The sequence below is a fragment of the Aquila chrysaetos genome, chromosome 8 (assembly GCF_900496995.4).
Source record: "Aquila chrysaetos chrysaetos chromosome 8, bAquChr1.4, whole genome shotgun sequence".
In the NCBI taxonomy this organism is placed as follows: Eukaryota; Metazoa; Chordata; class Aves; order Accipitriformes; family Accipitridae; genus Aquila; species Aquila chrysaetos.
The window spans coordinates 6240666-6265409 of NC_044011.1; the positions used below are offsets into that span (position 1 = coordinate 6240666).

Below are 24744 nucleotides of genomic sequence, written 5' to 3' on the forward strand. Positions count from 1 at the left end.
CCAGGACGATGCCAGGGAGTTGCTAGCAATCAAACAGGTTGGACTGCAAACCCCCCTCTTGGCTTTGCAACCCAGTGGCTCTACCTTCGCACTGCTACCAGGGAGCATGGGCACTGCAGATCTGTATTTGCACTGCGAAGTCCTTCCCTTTGCATGCCGTTTGTCCAGACTGCTCCCCGTGCCAAGACCTGATGGCTTGAGCCTCACTGCCTTGCATATAACATTTCACCACTGAGGCCAAGGGCCGGATCCACCCTCCAACATGATGGTGTGCAAGCTGGAGGGTTGCTGTTGAGTTATGCTCTCTCTAGATAATATAACCAGATGGCCAGCATCCTTTCCTGGCCCCTCAATAAAAATACAACTCGGTGCAAACCCTCAGCAGCTTCATCTTTTTGCTTTTATCCTTTCCACTGCACCGTCATCGATGTCGTGCTTGCTGGCATTGTCTGACTGCACTGTGGAGCAGCCAGATTATTCCAGCCACCCCTAAACCCATTTACAAAGTGCTGAGACCCCATTCCTACTGCACTTCTTTTCCTTGTGCACATTCAGACACTTCCTTCCCACTACAGGAATAAACGTTTTTCCCATTTATGCCCCAAAGCAGAAATGATCAGTTTTGATTTTGCTGCCAAAATATTCCCTATACAATAGAAAAATACCCAGAAATGTTGCACCAGCAGGACCAGGCACCGTCTGGCAGCAGTCTTGGGGTTCTGCAAGATGAACAGTCTTCCTGAAGGTCTTGTATTTAGCAGAGATAGGTTTAGCTGAGGATAAGGAAGCACTGATGATGTCCTGTTCAGCCTGGCCTGGAGGGGTGCACGAGCCCAGCGCAGGGGACTGGACTGACGCTGTGCCCCATCTTTGCTTCCCTCCCCCTGTTTTGTGGCATGTTGAACCATGCAAGTGGGACTCATCCCCCAAACTCTGCTCTGTGCCTACCTAAAGGTCAGAGGATCAGGAAGACAACTGGAAAAGCATGCTTTTTTTTTAAGAGTATATATCACCTCATGCTAGAGCACACTGTACAAAAGATCTCAGCTTCACAGAGCAGATATTCAAAGCCTTCAGTGGGACTGAAGGAGATACTTAATTTTGTGTGCTGTGGGAAGCATTGTCTCTGCCAGAGCAGTCGGGGAGCCCTGGCCCAGATATTTCTGCCCTTCTACTCCCTCAGCCTTCAAGAAACCTCTAAAACCCTATGCCATTTTTGATAGCCCATCAACCCTATGTGGGGCATCTCATCACATCCTCTCAGTGCAGCGGAGACTCTCTGGCACTTTGGTATTGCCAGAATCACAAAAAAATATGCAAGATACGGATCTATTGAATGAAATACTGCGGATAGCTTGTTCGACTCCCTTCTTTCCCATGGATGCTGCTTGCCATGCTCCTGGTGTTTCTGTCTTACATGTCCTCTGTATTGTTCATTTTGGGTGAACTTGTAGGGATTTTGGAGAAGGCAAGGACATGGGGCAGAAACCTGTCTGCAGTGTCTTCTCCTGAAAACAGGGAGAGACATTTTGCTCACGGGGACATTTTTGCTTCACAGGGATAAAGCAGACCTTTTCGTCAAGAACATTTTGGTTCCTCGCTCTGAGAGTCAAAATCCTCCTTGATTCAGGAGTTAAATGCTGATTTATATCAAAGCCTGGGGAAGGTCAGGAGCTGGTGACACCCTGGGAGAGCTGATGTCATGGCAAGGTATCATTGCCCCATGCAGATTCTTGCCTTTAAATCCAGCCGTGCAGTTTTGACCTGTTCTACAACCCACCGCGCACCCCCGTTCAGACACGCGGGTCCCCAGATGAAGGAGAAAAGGGATGTAAAGAATCAAAGTGATGCTGCCTATATTTCAGTAGGCTCCCCTGCCCCAGGCTTAGGTCCTGAAGTTAGGCAGCCACGCTCAGGGCGAGGAAATAATTTAATTCTTCAGGAAAACATGCTGTGATTTAGCCATTTCATGAACCTGCGTAGCTTTTAAACGTTTCCTGAGCGTGGACTTCTCATTGTATTCTCAATCTTTCTCTACTGGAACTGCACATTTTCATTCTCAAAGTCCACGGTAATAAGCAGATTATTAAAAAAAAATGCGGCTTTTCCTTTCTGATTTCTAAATATTCCCAGACATGGCAGTCCATTTCCAAGTTCACTCCCACCTACTTCTTGCCATCTCCATGTTGGCACTGAAAGGATTTAATTCAGTAATAAAAAAAAGACTTTTCTGGAAAGGCGAAAATAACCCAAGAATCTCAGTAGCACCAAATTCCAACATCTCCCTCTTTGCCCTACAGATCATTAGGTTTACAGCCCCTACCTGGCACATACAGAAACTTAATGAGATATAATCCAATGAGAAATCCTACACGATAAAGAGAGAAATTAACTGAAATATTCTGTTATGCAACTCGCTGTCTGCTGTGTTTAAATGACCTGAAATGTTTTATTCTGTATTTTTTATTCTGAAGTGCTTCCAATTACATTTTGTTAATATATTTATTTATATACTGTTATATTTATTTTTAAAATAAGTAACTCAGGTTACTTATCAGCCACATTATAAGAAATAACCAATTCTTTTAAAAAATATTTTTATTGTTGGTGCAAGGAAATAAGTGACCTTTCCATAATTAAAAAGAACAAAATCCATCTTTGAGGAATTTTACTAACGAATATTTTCTCAGGTGCCATTTGTGTTCTCAGCTTATTTGCCGGACTAAATTCACATAACAGAATACAACAAAAGAAGAGAAAGAAGTCCAAAAACTGCAGCAGCCAAAAAGAAAATAAAATTAATTTTTTTTTAAAGAATTGATCACAATTTAATGGAAAGGAAGAAAATACCTGCTACACAGTCATGCAACAGACAAAATTCCTATTGCACAAGAAAATAAAAATGCATCCTTTTACATCTAAAACAAATGCCTATTGCTACAGTGACGAAAATGGAGAAATTAAGAGTGGTGGGGAAGACTCCATTTGCGCAAAGGGAAACCTAGACATTGCCCTTTAATAATAACACCCAAACTTTTCATTAATTACTGGTCAAATCTGAAGAAATTATGCTTAGAATCAAACAAGCAGTCGTGGCCAGCTCAGCAGGGCGAAGGGTGAAAATGAAGGAACATGCATACACAGAAATCCCATAACTAATAATTAATTAATTCATTAATCAATCATAGAAAGAGGGAAGGGCGGGGGGGGGGGGGGGGGGGAGAAATCTTACCACCAAATTGGGTAACCGGCTAAGACCTTTGTGCCATTGAAGAGAAAAGATAAAATTAGTCCAAGCAGGTGGTAATCCATTAGTCCAGGCTGGTGCAAGGGGAAAATCTCAGCGAAGTTTTCAGAAAAACATTAAGTGAGAAAATGAAGAATCTCCCTCCTTCCAGAAAAAAAAAAAAAAAAAAAAAAAAAAAAAGAAAAAGAGTTAAACAAAGTCCCTTGTAGTGCGGATGACTTTCTGGCTTGTCAGAAACACACCTCTCCAAGCCTTTTCCCTGTAGATCATCCAAAAGCGTCTATTAAAAAGTGCAGGGCTTGGGGATGTCAGCAGGCAGCCAATCAGACCGCATGGCCCAAGGTAAGGGATGAGTCTCAGCTCAGGGCTGTCAATCATGCTCTCCTCCCCCTCCACCCCACAACTTTGTTCCTAGCCCTCGCTTCCACAGTCAAAACCTCTTTGCAAGAGACTTTACTGGGGCAGTGAGATTTTCCGTGTTTTATTTTGGTTTTTTTTTTAATTTTTAAATTTTTGTTTTTAATTTCACTTAGAAACCCAGGATGCACAGACCCTGCTTCTGGCTTGGCATGCCAACACTTTGCAAGGTAAGGGTGAAGCGCTTAATCTCACGGTGGGGGTGAGATAGACAACTTATTCTTTAGATGGAGAGGGAGGTGAACATTAACCCTTGCAGGAGGCAGAGCTAATGGGAGCACCAAAGAGGCAGAATACCCCTCTGAAAGTGTTGATGTGAGCCATGTGGGCAAAACGTTATAAACTTTAAATGAAATCTGCACTCCCCAGGTTTTTCAAAGTGCGTGGGTGGGGTGGATGGCCAGGGGAAGCAGTGGCAGCCTGGTTTTCTAGTGAGAAAAAAATGCCATGTCATGGCAAGAGTGGAGCAGGCAGACGGGAAGATGTCCCATTAATGAATTTCTTGTGAAGTGCATCTCTGGATACAGAAAGATGAGAATATTATCAAAAAACCACACACATAATCGTAATAATAATAATAAAAAATCACAAGCAGTATCACTTCTCTAAAGATGTTGCATGTTGCAAATAGACCCAACAAAGATTTTCCTTGAAAATCCTTGTTATTGCATAAAGACACTGTTTTTACAGGAGCTATTGTGTCAGAGTAGCCAATCTAGGGGATGACTCAACAGAATGTGACAAAGAAATGGGAGAAGTCAAAAAAGTTGCTTTTGCTCATAAAGCATCCTCAGAAATCACAGGTCTATTGCCTGCAGTGGAGCTGCCCAGGTGCTTTAGGAGTAGCCAACAAATAAATTTATTGCAGAGCAATGGCTAATAACAGAGGTCCAAGGTCCTATCTTGGGCAGCCAAATGAATCTCATGGTTTTGAAAGTTATAGACCTTCTCCTGATATTAAGGCTCTGGGTACAAATGCATTCCTTGTTGCTATTTAATTACTGGGATGCACCTGCCTCATGCCTGTGTCTTTCTTGATTCCCAGTTCTTACAGATTTTAGTGTATTTGGACACTGAGTTAGTGCAGAGCTGTTCTCATAAGTGGTAATTGGTTTCCTGGCCATCATGCAACCAAGAGAGGACATCCACCAGCTGTTCGCTCTGCACCTTACCTCTGCATCAGTCCCTGCATCTGCTACAAGGACTATGGGGCCACGCTTCTCCAGGCTTAGTCCAACGGGTTTTCCAGCTGTCTATGACCCATCATAGATATTGAACATGGCTTGTTCCTCTTGTGGGATTTCAAATCCCAAAGGGTATATTTGGTGTAGTCTTATCCTGACAAATCTCTTACCTGGCACCAAGCTATGTTTTATTGAATGCAATCACTTGGGTTTTAGAAAGCAATGATTTTCAAATGAGCATTTGGAGACACATGGATTTAATCTGTTCCACTAAATTAAACACTATCTGGGAATCTTCCCCAGATCTTGAACTCTATTGTCCATGTTTTTAGCTATGAAGCATGGGCCTGTTCTGGCCAACTTGCACAGCCCTGAAGAAATTTTAGTCACAATTTGAGGTTAGTGTGGAACAGGAACTATTCCAAATAGAGCCTTAAGATGTGACCCACCTCTTCTGGAGGTTAAGTGAATTTAGCAGGATGGATGAAGGTAATCCTGTGTCCCTGTCTCTCTGGTTCCAGGAATGGTCACAGGCACTTTTATCTTACTGGTTAAAGTAAGCCATGGAGTTTGTGAATTGCCACTAAAGAGCCTGTAAGTCTATCTAGCAAAAGCAGACCTTAAATTGCTACACAGGTTTGTATCTCTATCGGTGGATGTTTTGGAGCTGCACAAACAGAATAAGCTTTAAAAGTACTGAGCAAGAGAATTTCTGTCATTAATATGTCAAACTGTTAAAGAGGCAGCAAAAGGAGAGACTGAAGTGAGATATCTCGGGTGATACTACAGGTGACTGACATCCCATGGAAGAGGACAAAAATCCCCAACACTGCAGAAATCTAATTGGGGAAAGCTTTTGAAATCTGAATTGAATGATTGGTTGGAGACCATCATCAAGGTCTTGGTGGCTGGGACGTTTCTGTCCATGAGACACTGGGGAACAACACAAAGTGCTCTTTATCTATTTCTTGATGCTAGGATTTATAAATCAAGCCAATAACAAGCTACAAAGTGCTTCCTCTGCAGACAACCAAGTGGGGAAAAGTGACCTAAGACCCAAACCCCAGAGACTTTATTTGCTGTTGTGCATTGGGCAGAGATCTCAGTGTTGCCTCAGGAACGGCTGCATTCCAAAAGCAGCTGAGATGCTAAAGCACCCACCCACACCCCAGTAACTGCCCAACATCATATTGATGTGGCCACAGACAGGTTTTGAAAGATGAACAGCATGTTGGTAAAGATTTGATCCCAAGCACACTGAAGTCAAGGGAAAGCTCTTTATAGACTCTGACAGGTATCTGATGAAGTTTCTTGGGTTGCCTGTACTCCCACACCTTTTAATTTCTCCCATCCATTGCTCTCTTTGTCTGCTCTGAACATAATGGACTGTTTGTCCCATCATCATAAGGAATTCATGTTGGCCTACCTTTTGGGAAGAGACTGTGTTTTGAGTGTGTCTGCAGTTGCTTTGGCTTTGAGATCCTGTGAGTAGAACGTCCTTATTGTCTCTAGCCCTGTTCACACATGACTCATAGTGACTCTTGGCTCCAAGTTTCTCCTACGGAAATAAGTAGAAAAAATGAGTAGAAAAATAATGGCAGGTTTCAGTTGTATCAGCCTAGATCCCCAAAGCCTTAAAATGGCAGGCATGTCTCACCAAGGAGTATGACCTGTCTCACAGGCATGAAGACTACATTGTCTGTGAAATGAAGAGACTTACTTTCAGTCTTCTCTGCTGCGAAATGAAAATCTGATGTGTACATGCTAAAATTATCCTGGGGATATTTCATGCTAGCCTGAACAAATATTTATAAGTTCTACAGCAAACATTAATTTTAAATGTAATTTCTAAGAGCAAACGACAGTTATCCAAAAGAGTACAATTTCAAAATTTCACTCATGGATACCTCCTTGTGCTGATGACTGACAGTTTTATTTACTGACGGTCTTTTCAATCACATCAGTCTGTCTAGTTTGGCAATATTGACTCTTATAGACCAGTTTCAATATGCCCAGAAATGAAAAACATTGAGGAAGTTAGAGGTTTGGCTGCTCAGGAAAAGTCCTGTTGCCTTTACAATGTCAGTATAAAGGTCCTTCTGTATTGTGCTAACATTGTGGTACTGCAAACTCAACCACTGTAGGTGCCAAGGCATCCAAAGGGATCCTTCAGTTTATTCTCACAACACTCCAGCAAAAGAGAATTGTAATCATGTTGAAAACATGCCTTTCCTTCCCCTCGGTGCTCTAACTTTTGTAACTTTTCCTTCTTTTAGCTTTACGTCCTTTCTCCATCAGAATCTACCAGCAGGAAGAAACCAAGTGCCTGGGGAAGGTGACAGGACCATGGAGTCTCCTGGATTTGTTCTCAGCATGCATTTCAACATACCAAGCCACCGATGAGTGTGAGACACCAGGAACTCAAACCTTTTCTGGTGTGGTTCAGTTGCCCTCGCTGGAATTACCCCATGGTCAGTGTGGTGTGAAGAGGATGACTCAAACCGCGCAGCGAAAGACAAGAGATGGATGACCTGGGATGACCTGACAGAGGAGGGTTTAGACACCTGATTTGGTGTGTTGGGGAAGGCAGGGAAAGTACAAGACCAGTGATCCATGGTGCCCCACTAAGCAATGGCATCAGAGTGCTTGATTTGCAGGTTGACTCCGGTTCGGCGGTGGAGGGTGGCTTAGCTGGGTGCTAGACGTTGAATTGCACATTTGGGCACTTCTGGGCATGGCCAGAAACAGAAACTGAGAAGGTGGGTCCCTCAGGACCATGGTCTTTTAAGGGGTTTCAAGGCTTAGAAGCAGCTGAGTTGGTTGTTTTGAAGACCTAAATTTTGGTCTTAGTATCTAAAGTGGAGGTAAAATAGCAAATCTGTTCTTCGACGGCTCTAGTCATCAGTCCTAAAGTAAGTAATTATTAAAAAGTATGTAAAGAGCTGAAGGAATCCTTCCTCAAAGCGTGAATGAGCCATCTGAGTCCCTTCCATCTTAAACTACTGAAATCCTGTGTGTTTCTGAGGGCTGTGTTTGCTGCTAACTTGTGACTGGTAACATTTATATTTCTCTCTAAACTTAACCTGTTCCTCAGTTTTCTTGGCCAAATCTCCTCTCTCCTAGATCCTTCTGCTCGCTCTGGCTCTAGCAGACTGTTCTCCTCTGCTGTTTCTGGTTCTTTGTATCTCAGTTCACGTTAGCTGGCCATACCAACGCAATCACTACCTGGAAAGAGCAATCCTGTATTAACGCCTGAGGAGAGCTATTTAAAGAAGGGCCTGAATGGATATTATATCACTTCTGATCTTCAGACAGGAACATCTTTGTGTGTTTCCATGTATCTTCTCGATGTGCTCTACCACCAATGATCTGGGGGGGTATGCTCCAGCATGTTGACATTGCGTGGACCAACCTAGCATACCCCTCACTCCTGTTAGGTGCTTCATCTCCACGTTTGCTCCAGCAAAGCTTTAATGCTACCTCCGAGTAAGCTCATAGCTCCTGCAGGGTTGCAGGGAGGCTGCCTTTCACATCTGCCTGCCTGTTGTGTCCAGTGGAGCACTGCCTGCAGTTCATATGTAAAGCTGTTAGGTGCCTACAGGACAGGGAGCCACAGGGGAAAAGTATCTACTGTTATAGGAAAACGGATCTTTACCTGTTCAGGTGAGCACCATGATGTTTTTTCTACTTGATTTTTTTTTTTGAAATTTCCCTTTGCTGAAGACACAGGTATAAAGCAGAGGAAAATCAGGCTTTCACAGGAGGTGTGGTGGCTGTTGAGATGATGGTAATAGAAAGCTCTGAGTTTAGCAAACCCCTTTATCGTTGTTTTTATTGTTTTAGGAATAACTTTATGGCTTTTTAAAAATGCAAATAGCCTTATCTCACTCCATTTTTTTATAAACTATTCTAAGCTCATGGTATAGAAATCCTGCACTTAGGGTATTTTTTGTCTTCTAGTGATGGCAGAAACTCTTTTACACCAAACTTTTGCTGCAGTATCCCATGCCTTGTGGCTAAGGGATAGGGAGTTCTGGGTTGGTTTTTTTTTGTTTGTTTGTTTAGAAACAAAAGATTACATTTTTAAATCATTGGTGGAGTAACCTGTTGTAGTACCTGTTGTCATAGCCAAGCTCAAGAAACTTCTCAACTTTGCTGATGACTCCTCGTATGATTTTGATGGCCCAGGTTCTTTACCTGTCTCTGTATTTCTTGCTTGTAAAACTTGGGAAAGAATTGCTTCTGTGTATATTCTATTAGTTCCTTCAGGAGGGAACTGTCTCACCCGCTGTTTGTGCAGGCCTGAGCTAGGACATCAAGGGACAGCTATGAATCACAGACTTAATAATTAATAGCGAGCAGATGAACATATGAGCAGAGCTGGAATCCCAGTCCTTGTATTTGAAGGGCAGAATGAATGATAAATGGTGCTCCCTACGGTTTAGTTTTTCTCCTCCTTTTTATTCACATATATCTTGTTCTGTGGCCAGGAAATCATAGGAAATATGTGAAGTGGAAATGCTAACTGCTGGTTCCTCCACCATTGCTGGTAAGACAGAAATCTTCTAAGGATACTTCATCTCAGTGCCTGCGTGCCACTGAACTGGAGCTGCTACAGAGTCTGAATAAAAACATCTTTCTTTCACTGTCACCTACTTAAATTCCTATAGCACCTCACAGCTCAAACTCTGGTTAGATTTTCAGATCTCTGTCTTGCCGTGGAGATGTTCAGAAAAAAAAAAGCACCTAACGAAGCCCTAAGATGCATGTTTTTTTAGCGACTATGACAACTTGGAGCATAGAGAACTAGCAATGAAACCCATCACAAACTTCAGTAAATACAAGGACATAAATATTCTGTTTGACTGGCACAGTTTTGCCTGAAATAGTGTTAGCCCACATTGCATCATGTGGGGACACTGCTTCAGCAATGTGCTTAGAAAGGGGCAGTACTTGTGATGAAGCTTCAAAGTCTTCTCTGTTAAACTTCTGTTCTTCTATCCAAGTCATCCCTACTGTCTTCTGAAGAAAAGGGAGATCTGAGTCTGGTAGGGTAGGACACCTGTCTCATCAGCCATCAGTTGTTAGTGGGAAAATTATTTCCAGATAATGTTTAGGGTTCTGTTCAGTCTTCACCTGAGCCACTATGGGCAGGCTAATGCCCAGTGGAAGAGGTCTCAGAAGGATTTCTTGCACCATGATGTGATTCTTTTCATCAGTTTGGAGCAATATCTCAGGATACAGGAGAGGTATGACTAGGGTGGTTGAGTATGTGTAGAGCCCGGATTGCCAACATGTATGCATGTAGTCTATACGTAGGTGAATGTGAGCAAGCGTAGATGGCTGAGGGTGGACGAGCATGTGTAGATCAGTGGTCATAGGTATATAAGGCCTTGCTGGTGGGGAAGCAGCCTCAAGGCAAGTCCCAGAGATTTCTGGGGAACAGGTCCATTATAAAAAGCACTGTAAGGCTGGTGCATATTGTCTCTCTGAAATTGTATAGTGAAGGGCAGTTTTACACCTTATGTGTTTCAGGGCAGCCTTGCTCTACGTGAGAGGCTGAGCTGCCTTTCACAACTGCAGTAAATCTGACTAATTGGACTAGCTGAGCATATGAAGAAACTATGCCCCAGGTCTTGGGCTTGTTTGAAGACAGCTCTGTCTACCTTGACATCTGGAGGAATGCATCCTGGGGACGGGGGGAAGGGATGGAGAGCAAAGGGAACAGAGTCATTCCTCTCTTTCCTTCCTTTCCACGACTCCAGCCTAGCAATATCATGGAGGCTGGAGAATACACAATAAAAAATGAGATCAGCTATTTTTTGCTGCAGGCTGTGACTTTCCACGATGTTGTAGCTGGAAATCATGGGGCCCTCTGATGTAGGCAAGTGCTTGTGCTGTTGGCACAGAAGGAGCTGCATGCATTTACATCAGTGTTGCATATCTCCTGGGCTGTTTGGTCAGCCATGCTGTAGGGCAAGGGTAGGCACTGCCACTGGAGCACAGCTAGGATTGGAGACCTTCTCCTTGCTGAGACTCTGCCACCTGCCCAAGCTGCAGTGCCCATCTATAATGTCCCCATCTACTCACACCCCAGTCCTGAGCATACCAGCTGGGAAGTGTCACAGTCTAGCACAGCCAGCACAACACAAGAGAAGGTGTAAGCAATATTTTTTGCTTTTTTACATGGCTCCAAGGGGCTGCACTCCCCATGCTAATGGTACTGCCAAAGGTAATGGTTGATAACACAGATCTCAGTCTTTCTTGCATCTTGGGTTATCACCTGCATTCACAGAGCAGGTATGAGATCTGTACTGGATCTGGCATTGCTGTGCATGGCCAAGACTTTGACTATCCAAGGGCATGGTGCTCTGCAGGTCCCCAGCAGCCCTTGCTGCGCCCGAACACTTGATGCAAGAGGGGCTCTGCTCAGACTTGGCCTGGTTCAGCTACGTGTGGGCATGCAGAGCAGGGATGCCAGGTCTGGATTGCTCCATGCCCTTCTGAGACAGCTCAGCCTGAAAGATCAGAGAAGCACAATTTTTGCTCGATCACTATGAGGATGTTGGGCTGAACTGTATGAAGATAAAATACTGGGGAGGGACAAAGTGGGGGGGATGGGACAAATATCCTGATGGGAAGCTGGGCAGTGCTTGGCTGACCTGGGTTTCAGACTGGGCTTTGTTGAGCTGGGGCTGAGTTTGGACTGGGCTTTGCTGGGCTGGGTCTGAGCTTTGCTGGTCCACGGGATGAGAAAAGGCAAGGGCAGCTGGCTGGAGGCAGGCAGGAGGTCTGGAGTGGTGCCTGCAGAGCAGCCTGGTGGGGATTCAATCCGGGAAGTTTTAATGACACAACAACAACAACAACAAAAGAGGAAAGGGGGGAAAGGAAGAAAAGGCTCCTGCAGGGCTGGTTGCCACGGAGACCCCAAGGAAGTTTGAACCAGTCCTGCTCTTTTCACAGCCGCCTTTGAGCCAAGGAGGGAATTATGGCTGGCGATAAAAGGAGACATGTGGCCCTTTGCTCACAGGGACCGGCCTCTGCAGTTACGAGTCTTCAGCTCATTTTCCCCCTTGTCCCCTCCTGCAATTATACATTCGGATCTCAGGAAAAAAAGGAAAAAAAAAAAAAAATCTAGGACAAGTTGTGCACCCTTTGCCCTGGGGACCCATCCCTGCAGGGCAGACCGCTACCTCTTTCAGCCCATTATTCCCCCCCACTGCAATGCGCCGCCCCCATTTCCTCTGTAGTTATGAAATTTTTCTGTGTTCAGAGCTGATAAACAGCTCACGCCGTCTGTTGTCACACCAGCCCCTGCACCGAAACAGTCTCCATAAGGAAGGGGGGCTGAAGACCTTTTCCAGGGGAGCTGGAGACAGTTTTCTTGCTTGCCACAGCTTGGGTTTTCGGGAGGGATCTGGCTGACCAAATGCCAGAAATTAGAGTGAAAGGGATAAATTCAGCTCTGTGCTGCCTCCTCCAATTTCTCCAGTGTCAGTTGCATGATGCAAGACCCAAAGTTGTGCTGTAGTGCTCAGGTTATGCTCTTGGGTCTTCCTCATCATGGCGTTGGTGCTGGATACTTGCACTTCCAGCCCATAGTGTAATATGCTACAAAAAATCCTGCTCAGGCCCATTTGATATTATACACAAGGGACAAAAAGGCAAAGGGAAGGCAGAGCTGTCAGCAAGAGAAATGAGTCTCCTGCAGGCATAGCATAGCCCTGGGAGCAAAGCATATCTCCGCTTGCAGCACTCACCTCCTGGCCAGCTGGACTCAGCTGGGTTAACAGAGCCCGATTTTCCTTTGTTATGTGTTGTCAGGGGTATTCAGGTCTTCTTGGACCTTTGGTGCTGCGAGTGTCATGGTGAGCTATGAAGGAGCAAGTATGGCTGGGGACATGGGGTGGTAACCAAGGCTGGGATCTGCTCTCCCTCCCAACTCTTAGAACATTGCTCCAGAGCCCATTTCCCCCTCTTGTGCGGAGCTGTGGTGGTGGATGCTGTGACATGAGTGGGGCAGAGGGACAGAGGGGAGAGGCCAGGCCAGGATAGGTAATCTACTTCTGGCTCTCACCCTACAGCCTTCGGCTGCTGAGAGCAGAGCTGCTCCTGGACCCAAACATTGAATGGGACTGGAGGGTCAAAGTGCTGATGTGGGGGCTGGACTGATGGAGTTGATATGATTGTGCAGACCTCAGTTTGTTTCCATCAGCTTCTTGGGTTTCTTTTTAAACCCAGAACTGTGTTTGAAGGGATCTTATTACCTGGAGAGGCTGTGGGATATCCATCCTTGGAGGTTTCGGAGACTCAGGCAGAAAGAACCATGGGAAACCTTCTGGATTTAATCTTGCTTTCAGCAGGAGGTTGGATTAGAGACTTCCAGAGGTTCCTTCCCACCAGCACTTCTAGGAGTTGATGCTGCTATATTGCTTTACAAGTTAATTAACTATTTAGTTTAGGTTTTGTGCATGATAATAACACAGAACACTTAAATAGTCCAGAACACCTTCACAGGAATATCCGACCGATGGGTTAGAAAGCCAAGATCCTGCTTGCTTGTTCTCCAAGGCTCCATGCAGCAGGTAAGGCGTGTGGCTGGCCAGCTAAACACTGTGCAGGATGCAAGCAGAATTATGTCCCCTGGAAGCTGTCCTGAAAGTGGGCACAGTCCTGGGATCACAGCAGAAATTCAGACACGTACACTGCCTGCTTGCCAGAAGCTGAATGATGTCTGATCAGCTGCCCCATTCCCAGTGATGAACCTCTCTGCTCAGGAGGAGCCTAACTTTAATGAAGGCACGTTAATATCATTAAATGAAGAACAGCTGCAACAACTGACAATTATTTGGACAGGTGTTTGTAGATGTGTTTTTGCCTGCTTTTGCCAGATTTTAGTGTTCCAGGTAGCTATGTCTCCCATTCCCACTGCTGCTCCCTGGACACAAAACCGTGCATCCCATCCTCCTAACACCTAAACGGGCCTTTATTTCTCAGCTCCTACCATGGTCCTGCTTTGCACAGCAGCTGATAATTTCCAGGCTCTGTCCTTAGTACTTTTGCAGTGTCTGAGGGCAATCTTGCCTGCTGTCTTCAGACAAAAATAAAAGGAACTTGCATCCCTCAGAGTGTGTGAGCATCATCTTTCCTGTCATGTAGCTTGGCAAGCGTGCCACCCATGGAGGTCTTATTGCTAGGGGAAGCTGGAGCTTCCTGGAGCTAACAAACTACTGGAACTTCACTTTTGATCCCTGTAGATCCACCTCTGTTCCGTAAAAAGATAAAAAGACAGCTGGAGCAACCCCCAGCCAGTGCAGTCCTTCTGTACCCATCCCACAGTGTTCCTAGTCCAGAGAGAGTGGTGAGGGCTCCTCAGGCCTTCCTTGGTGACTGCTCTGGCTTAAATTTCTCTGTCACAGTGTCATCACAGCCACATGTTCCCCTCCTGGGGTTACCCCCTCAGTTATCCTGGTATCCTGTTTGTGGGCTAAGTGGTGAATCACAGCTAAGCTGCTGTAAAAATAACCTTTTTTTTGGGGGGGGGGTAATCTCTCTTTACATCAGTGCCACCTTCATATATTACTCCTTTTGTTTTGTTATCACATTTTTGATGGAAAGTGCATGCAGGAATGAGTAGGTTTTCTGTGTATTGGAGTAGCGCTGTCTCCATGATGGCAAGAATGTATATGTATCAGAACTGGAATGTGCAGCGTATTGTGTCCTGTTCATACTTTTGCAACCAGTGGCTGATTATCAATTACAAGTGTTTCTCAAAGACCATCTTTATTTTAAAGGAAGACTCCTAAAATGCAATGCAGGTGGTGCAGTAACTACTGCTGACCTGCAGAGCAGCTGCATCCGACCTATGCTCTCTGTGGTCTGTGATCTGGGGAATAAGCATGATAGGATGAGGGTGACTTGCCAGAGAGTTTGGGAGTGTGGGGGACAGTGCCATCCAGTGGACCTGCCACAGCTGACTATGTAGCATTATAACATAGCATGTCCATTCGTGATGTGAGTTGAGGCACTGGGTTGTGTATGATGCTTTCCTGGTCCCACCGCAAACAAACCCGGGCTGTTCAGCAAAGCACAAGTACCCGATTATATCCCTAAAAACACCTTCCCCGAGGCCTTGGGTACCTGGCAGTGCCCATCACTTGGGTCTCCCAACTGTGAGGATGCAGGAGGACAACTATTCTGGAAGAACCATACATAGGGGACTAGCCCATCACACCCCATCTCCCCCAGCTCTCTGGGGTGGAAGTGCTCCAGGTGATGGAGGGGAAACAAAATCCAAGTTAACACTCACTTGTGTGGTTAGTGTCACTGGGGGGTGATGGGAGCTCCCCCTGCAAGCGGACACGCTTGCACCCCACAAGCCTCATCTCAGGAGCACAGGGCAAGAGCAGTTTGGGGAGAAAAGGCCTCCAAGAGTGGTAGGGTGAGTAGGTAGGGCAGAGAAAAATAGCGAACACCCTTCCCAATGGTTTGGAAAGATTTCTCCTGGAAAAGCCCCGCCAAAGGAGGCCTTGCTCCTTGCGTGATCCTTGGGGGCACAGTACCACCTGCTGGCAATGAGACGGTAGCATAGCGAGGGATGGGACACAGGGAGAAACCCCAGCCCTAGCAGTTTGATCTTTTCCAGAATTAGAGCAGGACTCACGTTTGCTATTCATTCAGTCCAGTTTTAAATATTTAGGTTGCACATTTAGACCTCAAAGTCGAGCCATCCTTGTGAGGGAGAGATTTTCCTCTCAGACAGTCAGAACCACTAATGTTCAGGCTGCAACATTTTTCCATCTGCAAAAAGAAGGCAATGCAGATCCCCAAACAGAGCCCAGTTTACCAAATCTGTGTGAAGGGTTTATATAGGTAGATTTTTATAGCTTTTTCTTTTGTTTCTTATTAAGCTGTAGCTTAAATAGTAATGTTTTCAACCCCTCCCCTCTTCTTCACCAGGGTTTGCATCAATGCTTCCTACCTTCCCTCTCAGCCCCAATTTTTTTTCTGTTCTGTTCTTTTCTATTAATCTCAACACAGTGTTTATCCTCTAAGTCTCCTAGGCTCTACCCCACTTACATTTATTTGCCTAAGAAATAGCAAATGATTGATTTGAGGCTGTTAGTAGTTCGTTCCTGCTCTCAGAACCCTCAAGTCTAGCAGCCATGTTCACTCTTTGTTTCTTCTTAATCACTTTCTTGCTCCTGTGCTTTGCTGTTTGTCTTCTCCTTGGTTATTTCACAGAGCAGTTTCTGGAGTGCGCAGCCGATTGAAAAAAGAAAGCTCTGTGCACTTAGCTACTAGCCCACACAATGTGGCCAGGAAACTGTGGTTTAAAGCAAACCCAGAGGATTTAAAACACAACTCCTGAAAGTATTTGTTAAGCTACGTGGGTTCAAATATGATCTAGGACTTGAGCCCACGCTTGGAACGTGGTCCCACTGGTTGAGGATGGGTAAGGGGCAGGACAGTCCCTGCTTGGCTGCACTCCCTGGATTTTGTTTTCCTAAACCTGACTCATCTATCAAAATGCACCTGACTGATGAGATGTGTGTTAAGTGCTTTGGTAATAACAATTTGTTATTACCAAATTGTAATTTTGCATACCTGCAAAATTATCTTATGCCAGTGCAGCACCTGGGAGTTGCAGATACACCTGGGTTAACTGGAAAAAGGACCAAACTGAAGACTATGGAGTTGAATTCAAGACACTTTGGGTAAGGTTCTGCTCACCTAAGTTCAGATGCTGACAGTGCAGGGCTCAGTCCGAGCAGGGGGTCTAATGCCTAGTCCATGCTGTGGCTAAAGGGTTTGGCTACAAGGCCACATGTGGGTCTGAGACTAGACGTTCTCAGGGGAAGCTTCATGAGATGGTGTGAGCTCAGCTAACAGCTAAATGCTGACAAAAGGAGGGGCCTGCTCTCCACATCTATTCTGCCTCTCCACCAAGGGCTGTGTACCCATACATCCCACCTGCAACCAGTTTGGTGCCCACAGAGCTCTCCATGGACTAGTTGAGCTCACTGATTACTCAGAATATGGCAAAAAAGAGCTTGTGCAAAATAGTGGTCATGACTGCTGCTGGGAGCAGAAGGGGGATGAAGAAAGGAGGGGGGAGTGATTCCTCTTCAGGCAGCAGTGAGCTGTTAGACTGGCTCAGTTTGTCACTTGTTGGCATCCTCAGATTCCCCTGTTGGAGCTCAGCAACTCTACGTGGACTGCTTGAATATTAATTATGATCAACATTACTTTTCCATCCAAGATACCTCCTTGGAGGCCTCTCTGATCTGTTTGCCTTTTCCTAGGACCTTAGCAAGACTGACAGTGTTTTGGCATGACCAAGGATGGGTGACCTCCCCTCTACTCTCCTGTTTCCTCCAGGGTGCAAGGACTATCTTGACCCTGCTCTTCTCTCCTATCTTGAGCAATCATAGAATCATGGAATAGTTTGGGTTGGAAGGGACCTTTAAAGGTCATCTAGTCCAACCTCCCTGCGATGAGCAGGGACATCTTCAAGTAAAGCAGGTTGCTCAGAGCCCCATCCAACCTGACCTTGATTTTTTCCAGGGATGGGGCATCTACCACCTCTCTGGGCAACCTGTGCCAGTGTTTCACCACCCTTATCGTAAAAAATTTTTTCCTTATATCTAGTCTGAATCTACCCTCTTTTAGTTTAAAACAATTACTCCTTGTCCTATCGCAACAGGCCCTACTAAAAAAAAAATACAGCTGTGCAGTCTCTGCTGAGCCCTCATTTTGACTCTGCATGCTTCATTGTTGGACTTCAGTCTCACCAGCCTTCCTGGATGGCCCAACACACCATTTTATCTGGACAAGTAACACCAAGATGGCTCAGTTCAAACTGATTCTGAAGAACATCTGATCACTCCATCTCCTTGTCCTGGATTGCTGCACAGACATAGAGTGGCAGGACCTTTCACTAGCAAAGGAAGGTGGAAACCCAGGATTTCAGTTTATATCAGGTCCAGACTAGCATTTAGGTTGGAAAATCCACCATAGCCTGGTGAAGGTGGGTGTGCTCACAGTGCAGTTCATAGCACCCCTCACACAGCTTCTTTTTGTGGTGAGAGGCAGACTCTGGTGAACACGTACTTCAAGACTGCAAGCTATCCTTCAGGTCCTCTAGAGACTCCCACTTATGCTTCTCACTTTTATCTCTATCCATCTCACCTGAGGCCCCACAGGGCCATTGGATTCCTCATCAGTGTCTGCCTGCTCTGGCTAAGCTTCTGTCCATGGGACAAGTGGGTGCATGTGGCTACTACCCACCACCGTAGGTGATTGTGGATCCAACTACTGGACCCTGACCCTGTTGCGTCTCCAGACAGGACTACACCAGGAAGCTCCTACCAGATACTTGGATGCCATCAGGGAGCAGTGGGCATTTCCAGAAGAGTTTTGTCAGGTTCCCTTCTGCCTTTCTTCTTTCCAAGTTTTGCATATTTCTGATACTTTCACATGTCCCTTGCTTCCATTTTTGCCATCTTTGTAATTTGATTTTTCTTCTGATCTGTTTCCCAATTTTCCCCGTTTTCTGTTTAGATTTTCAATTTGGCTCATGCCCAGTGGTGACACTGTGCAAAAGCAGATTCCTTGGGAAAAGTACAAGAACAGAATGTGCACGTAGAGACTCTTCTCTTGAAAAATTTCCCAGACGCCAAGAATCTTCAGCTTAGGGACTTCCCCAACCTAAGGTAGTGTTGATGGTTTTAGTAACAGTGGTTTTTTTTTTTTTCTTCCATAAATCTACATGGTTTCTCCTTAAACTGCATGCAAACATTTGGCTTCTGTGACATGGTGTAGACTGCAGAACCACAGCTCCTGGTGACAATATCTTGGTTGTGTGAAGAGTGGCATCCAGTGTGTTTGTTTGTTTTTTTTTTTAAATGCCACCAGCTGGCTTAATTTGATACCCCAATAATTGTAAGTTCTTGTCCAGCCTCTATCAGCCACTTGGTCTGGAAGATGTCTACTGTATCCCCATCAGTTGTCTCTTCCAAACTGAAGAATCTCAGCCTACTCAGTAGCTCCTTCCACAGACACCCTTCTCTGTCTTTGACCAGCATTGCCGTAACTCTCCAAACCTTTCCTAGTTCTATTGCACTCCTATGTGAGATGACCTGTGCCTGGATCTCAACTTAAAGCGCCATGAAATCAGACTGCTTACAGACAAGAGTTGCTGTTTCTTGCCATTTCTGCTGGCGTGAGGTATGGAAGAACATAAGCCATCCAGGTACATGATCAGTTGAGTGTTAGTGAAGCTGCAGAGCAATGCTTAGGTCAAGAAGTACAGAAGCAGTCAGTGCTCCAGAATATTACCTGTGATGAGCTGAGTATTTATTGGATTGATGATCCTAGAGGTCTTTTCCAAGCTTAATGATTCTAAGTCTTCCCAGGGGCCAGGAAGAACTTCCCAGCTGAGTCCCAGTTGGACTCAACGATCCTTATGGGTCCCTTCCAACTCAAGATATTCTATGATTCTATGATTCCATGATTCTCTTTATTCCTTAGCTTAGAGCTGGTGGGAAAAGTACCATTTTCACAGGATAACGCAACACAATGGGACATGGGAGGAGAGATCTGTCTCATGATAGGAGCATGTCTACAATGTGAATGTCTACATATGAGCTAATTCACCAGTTTCTCTTTATGGACAATGAGTTTCCAATATACAAGTGCTTAATTAAGTACAGACTTCTATGAAAATATCATCTCACATCTCCTGGATGGTCATCATAGAGAACAGAACATCAGGAATTACTGCTAGAGACCAAGACAGGAAACATCTAGAGCACATGCTATTCTGCTCTCCTCTTTGACAATGAAGATCCAGGAGGATCAGAGCAGGTACTGGGAAATGTGATGAAGATAATCAAAGGTACTGAATGATGGTGTTACTAAAGGTGGTCTAGGACTCTTCAGCTGGAAGACCTGGGTTCTGTCAAAAGGATGAATGCAATTCTTACTCGGGCAGTTGCCAAGCTGCCCATGGTTGTAATTCCTAACAACCATGGAAAGGATCACTTGCAACTGAATACGTGCCATGGCCTGGGTTTAGGATGTTTGGTGCAGTCCAAGTATGTCTACTCACACTGCTGTGAGAGAGAAGGAATTCAGCAGAAGCAAGAAGATCATGCAACAAGCTGGGCCAAAGGTACATCAGGAGAAGTCTTTGAGGGCAGGCATGCCATGTGACACCCCAAACTCTGAGGATGTCAGGATATAAGGGAATCAGCTGACATGCCTTGTTCTTAATTTTTGTCTTTTGTTACAGTAAACATCCTGCCTAGTCTCCGTGAAATGCTGTGGGCAAGCTAGAGTTATTAGCATTAACTGCAGTGTTAAGATTATGAAGTACTGCAGAAGATGTGACCTGTCTCTTGGGACGCATGAACTTCCTATGGGCATGACAGAAATGTGAAACATCACTTAGGTCTTGGAGATGGGACATATCAACTCGGTGCTCCACAGAAGCCAAGAGAAAATTGCATCTGAGTTAGACGAGATGGCTTGACGGTGGTCTCACTTCCCCATCCACCTCCTCTTTGGTGTCTTGTTATACAGTCCCTAAGCAAGGTGCTTGAAAACATTTGTGCTGGCCCATCTCAAAGCTTTCTTCTGCTGAGAAAGGAAGGGGCTTTTGTTTTGCAGGCTAAGTATATGTGCACAAACCATGGTCATTTCATGGGGTCCTGGACACCCTCTCCAAAGCATGGGACCTGCTGCCAGGCTCTCTGATCAGGATAGGGTTGTGTGGACTAATTTACAACTTAAATGAAGAGTGGGGTGGGTTTTGCAAAGCCCCTGGGTAGGAAAGTGTGAGTATTGTTTTTGCCAATACACATGGTCAATATCTGAGTATCGGAAATTCCTATGAAGACAAACTCCAGCATATAGAACCATTGAGTGAGAATTTTTCTTTGGTTCTCATGAATCCCCCAAAATACCTTTTCTCCAAAATCTTTCAATATATGCCTCTTTCTTGTGAATCAAATAAAGTCAGGTGGCAACTGAAATTCAAATAAAAGGTCCTTGAAATGCCATAGATAAAAAGCCTACGTAAACTGTAGGTATGAAATAACCACTCATATAGATACTTGCTCAAATGGCTATAGGACAGTGAATACAGCAACAAGCAGTTTACTCAGAAAACTATCTGGTTTACAAGAAATATGGCCATTGTGCCTTGGCAAATGTCCCTAAAACTGCTTTCAAAACAGTACAGATCAAATCAGCTCTGAAATAAAATAATTTAACTGAAGAGAGATCTTACAATGACAAGTCCTGAAGCATCCCTACCAGGAACTGGGATAAAGCAACATGCCAGGACAGAAAACAACTGTTCTTTTTTCTCCAGTCTTTTATAGGTTTTACTGGCTTATGAACTCCATGCCAAAGCCTAAGCCTTGGCCTTGCACTGTGCAGTGGAACAAATGGAGCAGTTAGAACAGTCTTCTCAGCCATATAGGTAGACCCTCTCAGATACTCTTGCTACCCTCCTACTTTCACCAGTTTTCCCTTCCCCTTATGTATTACAACCTTCTCCTTTGAAGTCTTCAACACATCTAAGCCTCAGCCCTGCCTCTGGCAAAGCCTTTTCCATTCCTGCTGTCAGCACAAAGCATGTGCTAAGCCACTGCCCTTGGGCTGCTTCATGCCCATCTCCACCACCAACTTGTCCTCCTCCAGGTCTCCCCAGTGTCTCTCCTCACACCTTCTTCCCTGCTTCAGACACCAACTTACTCTTCACTTTATCTTCCCTCTGACCCAGCTCATCGCTGATCAACCAAACTTTTGTAAGTTCATTGTATTTTTCCACAAGACCACCTCTACAAATGTACTCCTCACTCCTTGCATGATGCACCTTCCCTTCCCATGCTTGGCTCTCCCACACCTCATGGCTTAGACAGAAATTATGGGTAGTGGCCTTGCTACAGTGGCTCCCCAATAAGCCAAGAAGGAAGAGAGGTCTGGGGGCAAGTTGACTGCTCATGTTGCCCCCATGCTGTCCCTTTGACACCTCCTGCTGAAGACTTAATCTCCAGTTGACCTGCCACTGTGGCTTGAGATGAGAAAAGCAATAGGTACAGCTAGGGTTGTCCTTCCTTAGCCCACCACCTCTCTCAGGTTTCCCTTTGCTAGCAGAAGGGGACAGGACCAAGAAGGACAGGATGCCTACAAGAAAGACCCTCTCCAGGGCATCAGAGCATGCTCAGCTTGCGCAGAACATTGACCTTTCCTCCTGACAGCTCTTCACTGCGGACATTGCCTCAGCAGGACTGTAATGTGCACAGTCAGCTGTGACTTTTTGGCCCCAGCTGTAACACCATGAAGCGTGGCTGCTCCCTCCATCTGCCCTATAGTTCCCAACTCCTCTCCAGACACTTACATACCATTTGAAATTCCCTCCTTCACACCAGCCAGAAGGCAAATATCTTCTGCCAACTAACTTTCCCAATATAAATAGATACTGTCAAAGATGTGAAAATCTGACTTAGTTGTAGCCTCCAAACTGTACAGGAAGACGCCTTCCTCACATCAGAGACAGTTTCCAGGAGGCACAAGAGAGGTGTTTGTGTCTTCTTCCCCACCACTGCTTGCCTACCTCCCTCAGCAGCCCTCAGTAAGCTGGTCTTTCCTTATGTATTCTCTGTCTAGGATTGAAAGATTCATACATCAACAGATAAGAGTCTTCTGCTGGCACTTCATCACCTGGATCCTGGCCAGTCCTTTTCATCCTTCCTCAGCAGGTCCCTGTGGGGTTGCATAGTCCTGTGGGTTCTATGCCTCTTTCCTTCCTCCACTAGGCTTCATGGCATGCCTGGGAAGCTGTCCATGTATGTTGGGCAGAGTGGTGTTGGACTTCCAAGAACTGCCAGAACTACTAGAAGCACCTCATCTGCCACAGGAGATTTGTCCAGGAGCCACCACCCCTCCTACCCCCTCTGAGGCACCCACTTGGCAGAGGTGCTGCATGGACTGTGCTCTGCCCACTAGGGTTCACAAAGTGGACTTCCCTAAGCCAGTTCTGAAGCAGGACAGGGAACAAACATCCAAGGAGCTCCTCTTATACAGTGAGAGCTACAGGCAGTGCTGAGCACCTCGGAGTGGCTTAATGGTGTCACAGCTTCTCCAAGAGTCTGGGAGAAGGGACCTTGGCTGCTTTAGTACTCAAGGGTTTGGGACTCTGGTGCACCAGAGCACTCGAATTTGGAGAGCAAATCCCAACAGGACGACTGCAGAGGCTGCACTGTAGCTTTCTTTACCAAAGACATCAAGACTTGATTGTGACGCTGGTGAGCATGGCATGGTGTTCTCCATGTGTTTCCACTCTCAGATTTGGAGGCAGGTGGCTGCCGCCTTCCTGAACTGCTCCCATGGTCTGGTGGTGTTTGGCTGGGGACATCTGGGCACTGTGGGTGAAGACTGCATCTGAAGAATGTTCCCAGATGCAGAATTACATTCTCTGGTATGCTCTCAGCAAATACTGATATCCATGCTTCCTTGATGCCTAGGCTTGTATCCTCTGAATGCTGTCATGGTAGCAAGAAATGAGTCAAGAAATGAGAGGGTTATCAAAAGCAAGCCCCAACTCCCAGTCATACAATTTGGTGAAAAATAGCATCAAAAGACATTCTTATGCAAACACCCCTAAACAGAGGTAACAAAATCAGCAAGTGTCTGTGTCACACCTAATGAGCCCTGCCAAGAGCAGAAAAGGAGAAAAGCTTCTCAGAAGAGTAGGCAAAATGGAACTTTGCTGCTCCTTGAATATTTGGGCGACAAGGTTAAGATACGAGGCTGCAGCAGAGCAGGTTCAAAGGGAAGGCCATGGGGAGTCAGTAGCATCCTACGACAGTGAGGAGTACTAGATGTTGGGGAGCTCTGTAAGGGGTGAAGACAGTTGGGTTGCCCTTCTTCACCCCATTTTTCATGGTATCTGAGACTCCCATCTTACCCCCTTCATGAAGCCACATACTTTTCTGACATGCAGCCACATACCTTCCTCTACTTCCCCTCCTAAACAACAATCCTGTTCAACCTCCTGTGCCTCCATGGGTGAAGCGGTATGGCCCAACTCAAGACAGAGCATGGGAGGAGAACAGGGCTTCTCTTCTTACTGTAGCAGGACTGGTGTGAGATGGTGACTGTTAATGTTGTCCCAATTTACCTTAATCCCTCTCCTAAAATCACAAGTCCTTGCAGCAGGGTTATGCAGGCAGGAGGTGGAACAGCCCATTGCTGTCATCCAGGCAGAGGCACAGTTATAAAAATGCTCTGCCCTGGGAAGGTGCCATGAGGAGCCCCTGTGTAGGAAAAAAAAAAAAAAAAAAGCCTAAGTACATACTGGAGAACAATACTGGTCTCAGTAGTAGAGAAGATGTCTCAGTAGTACCATCCCCATCATAAGACATTTGAGGATACTGCTGCAGGGATGGGAGCAATTACAAATTCAGCTGGAGTTCTTTAAGTGTCACTAGGAAGTGCTGCATTTCACAGCCTTGCACACACCTTTACACTGTTTGCAAAGCAAACTTCCCAGATATACAACCTTATGGAGGAGGGTGTGAAATGCAGCAATGCACCACCAGCTTGGCAAAGTTGCCATTCTCATTTATTGCCTGGGTAGATTTGTTTCTTATGTCTATCTGCCTATCTAGAGCCCTACCACATACGTGTCTCCATAGTCCTGTGATTTTATGGGAGTGTTTTCAGACATATGTTTCTTAACATTTGTCCCAATGGCCACTATTGGGTTCTGGAAATTTGTTGCTGAGTTCCTCAATGAAAGTTCGTGCAATTGCACTTGGGAGGATCAGGCTGGGTGTTAAACAATGCTTCCCCTGGAGGGTTGTGCATCCATAGGACAAGTGC

General features: G+C 45.5%; 1 protein-coding gene across 1 annotated transcript in view; it reads right to left on the reverse strand.

The window, feature by feature from the left end:
- The window catches only part of WNT3 (Wnt family member 3), a 50577-nt gene extending 46792 nt beyond the window's left edge, over positions 1 to 3785 (reverse strand). Inside the window, exon 1 of the mRNA XM_030022528.1 lies at positions 3233 to 3785. Coding sequence (XP_029878388.1) covers positions 3233 to 3312 — 80 coding nt within the window. The 5' untranslated portion in view covers positions 3313 to 3785. The remainder of the gene's footprint in view (positions 1 to 3232) is intronic.
- Positions 3786 to 24744: the final 20959 nt, after the last annotated feature.